Source organism: Schistocerca cancellata, chromosome 1 (assembly GCF_023864275.1).
Source record: "Schistocerca cancellata isolate TAMUIC-IGC-003103 chromosome 1, iqSchCanc2.1, whole genome shotgun sequence".
NCBI classification, from domain to species: Eukaryota; Metazoa; Arthropoda; class Insecta; order Orthoptera; family Acrididae; genus Schistocerca; species Schistocerca cancellata.
In genome coordinates, this window is record NC_064626.1 from 514,478,396 (window position 1) to 514,489,967 (window position 11,572).

At 40.5% G+C, this 11,572-nt stretch overlaps 1 protein-coding gene across 1 annotated transcript in view; it reads left to right on the top strand.

Moving 5' to 3' along the window:
* LOC126187486 (beta-1,4-glucuronyltransferase 1-like) overlaps positions 1–6,364 on the top strand; it is a 137,727-nt gene extending 131,363 nt beyond the window's left edge. Inside the window, exon 5 of the mRNA XM_049928637.1 lies at positions 5,936–6,364. Coding sequence (XP_049784594.1) covers positions 5,936–6,364 — 429 coding nt within the window. The remainder of the gene's footprint in view (positions 1–5,935) is intronic.
* Positions 6,365–11,572: the final 5,208 nt, after the last annotated feature.

Sequence of the window (11,572 nt, forward strand, 5' to 3'; positions counted from 1 at the left end):
AGGGAGTTTGATATAACTGGACTCTCCATCTAACGGATCATTGACATGAATATAGAGGTGTGGTATTTGGCTGAGTGCTTTACTGACCCTCTTCCTTCCATCTCAGAAAACTGGGCCAGTATAGCACTCAAGGAGGATTCACGATACCACTCGGCGACTGAGATATAACGCCATTCTCATCCCAGATGCTTTACTCCTCAGTAGCACTCAGCTGTTTGGAAAGGGGAGTCAACTTGCAGCAGAGTTCTGCGTTACATTTAATGTCATTATATCTCGGATCATGTAGGGCTTTGAGGAGCTGTGGATCCAGCACCGCTTCTAGAACCTGATTGGGTCCCAATACACCCCCCCCCCCCCCCCCCCGCAGGTGACTCACGTCAGTTCTGGTAAACGAGATACGCTCCTCAAAGGTCCTAGCAACCGCTGAGTATTCTAGAGGGCCCATGACGCCGCTAATCTGTTGTCCTTCACTATTGGAACGGGACCGGAACAACCACTAGCCACAGGTTCATTATCATCAATACTACAACTAGTAGATGACGTTTCCACCCAGTGGATGAGGGGGCTGGCGCTGAGGCGCCTCCGGGAGGGGGGGGGGGGGGCAGTGAGCATAAAATATACAGCTGATGGTCATCTACAATGAAGCTTCACTATTATTTGACAGCTGTAAAGACTTGCCACATCACAAATTTAATCTTTCGTTCCCTGCTTCCTTGATTCTAAGCTCACACGTGTTCGCAGATACAATGGTAAACACGATACATATGCGATGTGTCGTAAAATGGAAAAGGGTTCGGCGTCAGCGGTATGACGATTGTGATAGGAGGTGTTTATTCTCACTCTGCGAATTATAGAAAGTATTGGGCTTAGCTTGCTTCGTTCCCTGTTTCAGGGCCCGTAAGCGCTTAGGAACAAGTGATACCTATGGGATACGTATGGGAAAGGAGCACCGCCCCCCTCTCCTGCTCCCCACAGTTCTCAGGAAAAGAGAAAAATATAGCGTATTCAGGAGTTTTTCTTTCAAGAAACCGATTTAAGAAGTACTAATTTTGGGCGTTTCATGAGGTTCTCTTGTTCTGTTAGACATCCTCATGCGTCACTGGCCTGAGCTATGAACTTGCTTCTGGTCGCCTCGTCTAACACATATAGACAAGTTGGAGGGCTGTGTTCGAATAGGACTACCTTTACAGTGGGTAGTTGTAGTGCATGATACATGCTTGAAAATCGAATAGCAAAAACTCAAAGTATATAATATTTATTATACAATTTCCATTCTGAACATGAGACCCACTCGGTCACACCAAGATTTATGATCAAAGACCATTTTATAGCTGGAGACAAATTAGTTTTAAGAAATGAAACATGGTCGAAACAAGCTGTAATATATTTATTGTCCGTGCTGTTAGTTAATTTCGACTGCTAGTAATTTTCGAGCATCTGAAATACATCCACAAAAATGGTAACATTGGTTTATACAACGTATGTCCATGTGAAACATCTTGTGTAGATATAGACTTCATAAAAAAGTTACTTACTTATCATTACGTCTCAAGCTTCACATCACATCTGACTAACTAGCTGGCACATATGTAAAGGCACTCATTGCTTTCATGTGCATGTATAGCAGCACAATGCAGTAGTGCACTATATGTATAAAACGCATATTTGAACCATAAGCTGTTTTTATTTTACGCCCAAATATCTGCTGGTTTCACTCTTTGACCATTTTCACGGAAGAAGGGTTAAAATGATTTAAGCCACCATATTGTATCAGTCATTGCTTAAAATATGTAGTGCATGCCTTGATTGTAAATATATGACACAGGACCACAATGTACTAGATTACATCCATTAGTAACGCGAACAGGAAGCTACCAGTCATAACACAGACACAGCTATTATGGTGCAGCCAAAGATGTCTAGAACCACGCTTATGGCTGGTCGATGTACGATTGTGGCCCAGTATTTACTGGCTATTTTGTTTGTTATACTCAATCTTACCAAGCAGAGCAAAGGAATTCATATCGCTAGCATATATGACAAAGGGTGCGTGGGACAACCACAGAAGTGCTTCTGCTGCCATACGAAGTCGCAATCCCCACCATAACTCCAGGTGTAGGTCTACTGTTCTAGCACGCAGACAGGTTGGTACTAGGTCCTCAACTGGCCTTTTTCCAACCAATACACGGCCACCACTGGCACCAATACAGAACCAGCTTTCATCAGAAAGCACTACAGACGTCCACCCTGCCCTCCAATGAGCTCTCGCTTGACACTACTGTAGTCGCAAATGGCGGTGGCCTGCCCGGGGCCAGTGGAGTACACGCTACAGGGCGCCTGGCTCGGAGCTTTCCTTGAAGTAACCTATCTGTAACATGCTGTGTCATTATGGTATTCAGATTGCTGTTACAGACACAATACGATGTGACAGAGCCATACGGCGAACACGATGGTCTTCTCAGTCCGTAGTGCCACGTTGCTGTGCGGAGCCCAGTGTGCTTGCGACTCTAAATTCTAGTGACCAACGCTACCAACAATCGCGTACAGTTACTATATTCCTGCCAAGTCTTTCTGCAGTATCGCACAGGAAACATCCAGTTTCTCGTAGCCCTGTTACACGACCTCGTTGAAACTCAGTGAGGTGTTGATACTGGCGTCTTTATCGCCTTAAAGGCATTCTTGAGTAACATCAACTAACCACGTACAACCTCAAAGGTAACTAACGCTTACGACCGTTGCAGCAAAGCAAACCTGATTTGCATCCTCAAAGTGCTGATACCCGCGCCACTCTTTGCGACTGGCTCGAAATTTGAACAAACATCATCTCTGAGATGTAGGAACACACCTACCAACTTCATTTTATGTCACACAACTCCTTCTTGGTTTCGCGACTTTTTTCCGTCAGTGTATGTTGGCCCTCTTATGTATTAGCTTATGAAATCACCATTGTTTGGAAATTCAAGTATCATGTGAAGGGAAAAGGAGTTTTATCGGAGTTATCAGCATAAAACACCCAAAAACTACTGCATGACGTATTCGGTATTAAAGCAGCAACAACAGTTCAAATGATAGGACCGCAGCTAGAAGACCATAATCTTGGTTCTGATAAAAGTTTAAAATTCGAAACTCATGCATCATATTTCATGTTTAAATTTAATATTTAATTTTCAGTCCCAACTACGAAACACAAAAGATTACGTCAGACTTCCTAATGGGGCATGTCAGTTGGTCTACGAGGTGAAACACAAGTGATATATTAACAAAAGCTTATTGGGTCTTTACAAGAAATTAAATGTGCACAAGAAAACACTAACAGATTATATACTCAAATTACACGATTTCCCTTATCTCTTATATGATGCTATAATGCCTTATTGGCGTGTAGTCTTATTACTACACAAAACATATACAAAAAGAATATTATAAAAGTTCCAAACCATTCTTTACTATATTACAATTTGATAACGTGCTCCCAGAGATTTATGTTGATTATTACAATGTCTATGCCAGGTACAAAATAGCGGAAGTAAAGTTGGTTTAAACCATCCCACACATTTTATGTAGCAATATTATTATACATCGTTTAGGTAGATGAGAGGTCCACCTTACTGCTTTACAGCACCATACAAGAGACATTGAGAAATTATGCTCTTTGTGTATATAATATGTTACTGTTTTTGATATTGCACATTACTTGTGAACTTTTAATTTCTTTTAAAGATCCAGTAAGCGTTTGTGAATGTATTTTGTGTTTCATTTTTTATACCAACTGGCATACCCATTAGGAGTTCCGACATAATCTTTTGTCTTACGTACTTGAAACTGAAAACTCCAGTATTAAACAGGACACATGGTGCATGAGTTTCAGATTTTTAACTTTTAATACGATACAAGATAATAATCTTCTAGTTATGTTAGTATCATTTGAACATATATGCAATCGATTTGTGTTCCGATGCTTTGCTTGGCACGCTCCAGTTAAACATTATATGCCAGTAAACACTGGGCCACAATTGTACATGGTACTATCGAGTATCTGTAGATATGGTTCCAGACGTCTTTGGCTGCTCCATAACAGCTGTGCCTGTCTTATTATATGGCAGGTTTCTGTACGTGTATTACTAATGGATGTAATGTAGTGCACTATTGGATTGTACGTGTGCCACACACGCATATGAAAGTGATAAGTGCCTTTATATAGGTACCGGCTATTTAGTCAAATCTGAGATGCAGCTTGAGGACAGGGATAAGTAAGTACCTTTGTTTATGAATATATATGTGTGGACAGCCTGTAATTAAATTATGACAGCATATGGCGTATGAGATTTGTTTCTTGGGTAAAAACGAAGGCGCTTACAACACAAGACACAGAACATTTTCTACAAAACAATTAAAACGTATGGAAAGGGATAAAAGACGGTGTACTCGTCAGAAACTGGAGCTATTAAATTTTTTACGGCTCTTTCCTCTGAATTCGTTAGTTAATATACTTCTTTTAACCACGACTCCACTTTTACCTTCTGTCGACAGCTGTTGTGGTCTTCAGTCTGAAGACTGGTTTGATACCATTCTACAAGGGTGCTTATCCTTTGCCAGGCTCTTCATCTATGAATAACAACTGCAACCTACATCAATCCGTATTCAGTAGTAGAGTCCTCCGCCTCCTCCATCCCCCCCCTCTCTCTCTGTCTCTGTCTCTCTCTCACTCTCTCTCTCTCTCTCTCTCTCTCTCTCTCTCTCTCTCTCACACACACACACACACGCTCTTCTCTCCATTATCTATTTACGATTCCTTTATGTCTGAGGATGTGTCCTATCAGCCGATACCTTTTAATCGGGTTATACCATAAATTTCTTTTTCCTGTATTTCGATTCAGTGCTCCTTCAGTTCTACCCCTCTAATCTTCAGCATTCTTCTGCTGCACCACATTTCAAAAGCTTCTGTTCTCTTCTTCTCTGAACTGCTTATCGTTCACTCCTCATGTGCGTACGAAGCTAAGCACTCCAGATGCATACGTTCAGAAAGGACTTGCTAACACTTTAAAATTTATTACTCGATGCAGTTTCGGAACTGCGGCCGGATTACGCCGGATTCTTGCCACGGTATTTCGGCTGACAACCATTCAGCCATCTTCAGATGACTGTTTTGCATTGGAGACTGCTAGTTCACATCGCTAGTTCGCGCATGACACTAGACCTCCGCTCACGTAGCGGCTGCCTTTGCGCATACGTCTTCGCGCCAATTTTTCGTGTAAAGGTAGCGACGTGAGCTAGCCATCTCCAGTGCCAAACATTCAACTGAAGATGGCTGAATGGTTGTCAACCGAAATATCGTGGCAAGAAGTCAACGTAATCCGGCTCCAAACCCGAAACTTCATCGAGAACTCTTGACGCAAGGAAAATATCAAGAATCACACTTAAGTTTATATTCCATACCTACAAATTTTTGTTTTTCAGAAAGCATTTTCCTGCTATTCACAGTCTGCATTTTATACCTTCTTTATTTCGGCCACTATCAGTTATTTTGCCACCCAAGCATAAAAAGTCGACTCCTTATTTTAGTGTTTCATTTTCTGATCTAATTCCATCAGCGCCGTCTGATTTAATGACTACATTCCGTTACCCTCTTTTTACTTTTTGTTGATGTTCACCTCATAAAGGCTTCTCAATAAACTATCCGTTCCGTTCAGCTGCTCTCTGTCGACACTTGTCTCACTTTAAATAATCAGAACATTTGACATAATCCTCTTTCGTTCAAGATTCTCTCCATCTCCCCCCGCTACGCTTCCGCACTCGACATTCGGTTCTTACTCATTGACTACAGAAAACTCGCGCTGTCGATTCGACATTGCCCAACGAATGTCAGTCTCTGAAAGAACTTGCCACCCTAGCCGATATTGTACCCTTGCACTTAACAACCTTTTTTTTCTCACAGGCATACGAGATGTTTGCCTCCGGTTGGCAGTTCTTCGTCCTGGACCACGCGTTCCTCATTCACTGGGGCCTGCAGTCGATAGACAAGCGGCCCAAGTGGCGCTGGAAGGAGAACACCATCAACAGCGATCGATTCCGCAAGTGGGTGAATCGAGTCGCTCTCAAGTACGACGTGGACGAGATGAAGCTTACGTGGAGATACGCCGACTACGACTCTGCTATGACGACGTGCCCTCGGCAAAAGTGCAAATCAGCACGACCCAAACCTACAAAGTCAACTCCGTCACCAAAGAAGCAGGAAAAACCTGCAAAGGCAACTCCGACACCAAATAACCAGGAAAAGCCTACAAAGGCAACTCCGTCACCAAAGAAGCAGGAAAAACCTGCAAAGGCAACTCCGACACCAAAGAAGCAGGGAAAGAAGGCCTAGGCCCAACGAGATGTGGAATTACACAGAAAGTGTTCGTGACAGCAGACTGAAAACGTGTTAGCTAGTCTTCAAAGTGTGCATATTTGTTTTTTTATGATTTCTTACTGAAGTACTGTCTATGTTTATTGATGACACTTAGGAACATTTGCACGGAAACTGAAACAAGCTTCTGTTGCTTACACTGTGGACATGTCTTTGGTGCCTCTATGAAAAAAAATGAGTCATGGGTTTAGCTCTGCTTTCATCAACCATTACTTGTGGGCTTGCCTTATTGTTTCTAATTGCACTTCTTTACAGAATGCCGTAGTATTTATTTTTAAATGACTTGTCACTTCTACAAGCTAGTTTTTGTCAATGTTATCTTAGCACATAATAAAACTGTAATTAATAACATTCCTGTAGCTTTGACAAAACTGCTGTGTTCAATAGATCGCAGATTTCTGTTTTAAACTGTATGTGGAGTATAGTAAAGTCCACGAACTGAACTGACATGAATACTATTTCATGACTCAAATTAATTGAGCAATGATATTATGAATATGATATAACAGCGAAAAATCTGTAAAACATTTTATGAGCTGTTATTAGTGCTTATCGTTCAAAGTAGTTATAGGGTGTTCTAAAACGTCATTTATTTATTGTATTGTAATTTTAAATATTGATGTATCTCAAAAGAAGTGAAAGATATTTTTCTTCGTTGTTTTTATAACGACTGAAATACGGATTTCTTATCTGACTGCTGTGATAGTAAAGACTCTCGTAAGCTTAGACGTATGCAACTATGTACACTCTCTTCCAGATACGTGTAACCGCCAACACCATAAGTGCACTTTTACCACTCTTCCATGCTGGCAACCATTTATGTGGCGGCAGTCGCTTTCAAAGTTAGCATATTTATTGTCCTAAAAGTTATTTTCAAAATGTGATATAAGTATATAATTAAATTACAGTATTATATTGTCATTAATCTACTTCAATTTTCCAATTCCTCATCTGAAAAGACTAATGAAGTACTTCACTCACAACTTTTCCCAACAGTATAAGCATTCCTTAAGGTGAAAACTTTAGTCGAGGCTATTAAGAATTGCTGGTATTGGCTGGATTGAGGGGATGTGCTAAACTAGAAACTCAGAACCTTTGACGTCAAATAACCTATGTATGATGTTTTAGAAAATTGCTGAAGCTAGTACTAAATCACAAGACGTAAATGTTATTTGAAACAGTTACAAACATTAAATGAGACAATTCTAAAACATTTGAACTCACTTCTTTGAAATGAACAAAGATACGGGATACAATTTCAGAGGTTTTGATTGCCATGTCAAACTTTGCTTCTTTTTACAAAACACAGTTTACACTGCCTTACCTCACTACTTGTTGTGCAGACACAGTTGCAAGAGAATTCTGAAACAGCGGTTCATTAAGCGAGGACTGAGGGAAAGTAAAGTCAGTAGCTTACAAAAAAGCACATCCCCAGTAAAAAAAAGTGAAATCTCTTAACATACGTTGTTCTAAAACCTATAGCATTTCTCGTTTCACCAGCCATTGATGATCATTAAAAATTACATTCTTTCACCGAAAAAGTCTGTAGTTATGAAAGAACACGGTAGATAACTAAGTTTTACATAATAATGATATTGTAAAATACTCTCCTCTTTGTATTCTATAATATGCCAAACTCTCATTTCGACATCTGAAACGGTTCATGAAATATGAGGAATATTGTGGGTATTTCACTCTGGCTTTATCACTGGCGTGGCACAATCGCAGATGAGTGCGCTACATCAGATCAGTTTTTTCGAGACTGGTGGCAGATTGATATCTCTGCCCTAGTCTAAAGGAAAATTCAACAAGTTAGTTAAATTTCATACTCAACAACATATTATGTAATATACGCCAAACGCAAAATCATAACGACCTCTATTTTTGATTGCACACTTTCGCCAATTTCGCGCAGCTCTTAATTTCAGAAAATATCACAATAACTATGACCATTAACGAAAGGATGGGCACATCGTAATGAACCTGACATACAAAGCTGTAAGTAAAGCAAAAATGACTTTTTTCTACTGAATAGTTTCTGGAAAATCGCCTGAGAAAGATTGCAGGGAGCGCTCCTCGATTCTGCGCTCGCTGACCGGCCGAAAGGTGGTAAACTCTTCCTGGTCTCCCCTTCTGAGCAAACGAATGAACTTGCCCAGCAAATCGGACGAAAACTGGTCACTGCGCATCGGCCACCGTGCTCTGCGCGAGCTACATAAAGGAACCTCAAGCTCCCATAAATTTTTAATTCGTCTGGATGACTCAACAAGAAATCAGACAAGTGTCGATCTTTATTTCCATCTAGTGCACATGCCCAGATTTGTGCCCTGAATGTCATGTAATCCGGAGACATGAATCAGTCTGCAGTTCCAAACATGTATTGTAGTGGCGCTGTTGCAGGGATGTGCAACATACTGTAGGTGCATTGTGTATTAGGGGCTTGAGAACTGCTGTCTGCTTCTGTGCGCCGATATGACTCTGGTAATTCTTTAGTGCCATGTGTTCTACCATCTAATGGCAGACGCATAAGATCTGTTTCGTTCATGATAAACGTTCTCACTGAGGCGATACAGTATGCTATATGATACATGAAGCAACTTGCGATGTGATGCAGAAGCAACCTGCATTGATGGAGCACATAGAAACAAAGTTGAAGCGACTTAACTGATTCACACAGGGACGACAGCAAGACAACATTAATATAATTCTCTTATGTATTGCCTGGTGCAACAGTGAATGCTGGTTGCACCTCGCAACTCTGTCATTTGATACACGGGGAGGGAAATTTCAAGTCGTCTGATGTAACAAAAAAATTACTTTATGTAGATGAAGCAATGCTGCATCCATCTGTATAGTTAGTTTCTCACAAGAACTGTTACTTTTCGCTTAACAAAATTAAAATTCACTGTTTTGGGATTAACACTTGTTCTCCACTACGAAATCTTTCTCATTCAACTTCGTGAAACTACTTGTAAAATAATTTATTTTGTTGAATCATATGCTCTGATATCACTGCTTTATGATGAGCTGGTTTTCTGTTCGCCACTGCCCACAGTTATGGTGATAGTACGAAATTAAATAAAACAAAGCGCATATTTTGAAAATTTTGCAAAACAAATGTAGTCGCTGGCCAGTTCACATTTGGTCTATTTTAGGTCCTATAATGCTGCGTATCAAAAGTAGCTAACATACCGAAATTATTGTCTGGGGAGTATGGTGGATGGTACAGTTCTTCCCAATCCCATCGACCGAACAGGGCAGCCACAGCTTACGCTGTATGCGCCCGCACATTGTCGTGCAAAATGATGGGTGGGTTGCGCAGAAAGTGTCGCCGCTTCTTTCGTAAAACTGGTAGCACGCAGGTGATGCTCCAAAAACGAACAGTAATACTGTGCATTGACGGTCTACCGTGGAGGAACGTAATGCGTTAGGATAACACTATCACTGTCGTACACGAGACTCACTATAAATTTAGACCTCTCCATTCGCACCATCGACAGAACAGGCTCTGCTAACGGTATACTACGCCTTCCACATCGCTGGCTACGGGTTCTGCACAACGCTGGTGACTACTTTGAAGGACAGTATCAGGTGCAAACGTGTAACTCTTTTGTATCGGTTGTGAATAAATAGTTGCCACTATTTAAGTTCCACCTCTGGTATATTCCCATACAGGGGTCACATTTTAAGGAGACCACACCGTGGTTCAGGTCGAAAAAATCGATTTTCGTTTTTCATCATATTTCGATAGATTAACGTTTTATTTACGTACTCTGAAAAGGATTTTGCTGAAAAAAAATTTTTTCGAGCATTTAAAGAGCATTTTCCTACCACATGTGTTTATGTGCCACGCCCACTTTTATATCAACCACTTTTCTGCATATATTTTAGATCTTTATATCCCCTACATTGCACGTTAGGGATTTTTTTTTTTACTCCAGAGTGTGATGGCTATCCTTGGAATGCAATGGTCGGTATTCTTTTGTTTTTGCTGTTTGTAAACAACACACTTTCAAACATGTGGTTAGTTTTGTTCAAGTGTGATTGCGAGTAGTTGTTATAGTTACGTTTGCAGTGATTGTTTACGTGTGTTTTGTTGTGTTTGTTGAAGATGAAGAAATGTAAAGGCATTTTCAAGAAACGACAATTTAGAGGAAACAAGTTTAGAAAGCTTTCTGTACAAGAGGTTATGTCGCCTGGCAACGATGTTTCTAATTGTAATTCTTCAACAAGTGCATCATCAAAGAAGCTCTCGCCATTTCAAGAGAGTTACAACGAATTTACTGTAAGTGACAAGGGGTGCAGTAACATTATTATAAATTTGAGAATATTGCCAGATATAATTTCTAAATTTGTACAATGTAGACAGTGTGGTGAGTCACAGAGCGTGAAAATTTGTGAGAGTGCCAGTGGGAGAAGAGGCCTAGCAATTGCTTTGGATTTAATTTGCACTAAATGCTCAGCTGTGATTTCATTTATGAGTTCTTCAAAATCAGATGCAAGTGGCCCTTACAAAATCAACACTAGATTAGTTCATGCCTTACGAACCATTGGCAAGGGCATTGCTGCAGGGAGAACATTTTGTTCAGTGAAGAACTTACATCAACCACCAAATAAATTTGAAAAACTGACTGCAATATTAGAGAAAGCTGTATGTGAGGTCAGTGAGGAAAGTGTGAAACTGGCTGCTAGGGAAGCAGTGGAAGAAAATGATGGATTTTCGGATATTGCAGTTGCACTTGATGGAAGCTGGTAGAAAAGAGGACATACTTCTCTGAATGGAGTAGTGACGGCCACGAGTGTAGACAATGGTAGAGTGTTAGATGTGGAGATAATGTCTAAATATTGCAAATGTTGTAAAGTCAATGAACATAAATAACACAATTGTGTGGCTAATTTTAGAGGAACGAGTGGTGGTATACAAGTTCATGGAGTACAACAAATATTTCATCGCTCCATAGAATCAAGAGGCGTACGGTACACCAAATATTTGGGCGATGGTGACAGTAAGGCATACAACAATGTAGTGAACTCTAAGCCACATGGAGATACCATTATTAGCAAAATAGAATGTGTAGGCCATGTTCAAAAACATTTGGGAACAAGGCTGAGAAAACTAACTGTTGATATGAGAGGAAAAAATTAGAAGATGGAAAATTTTTGACT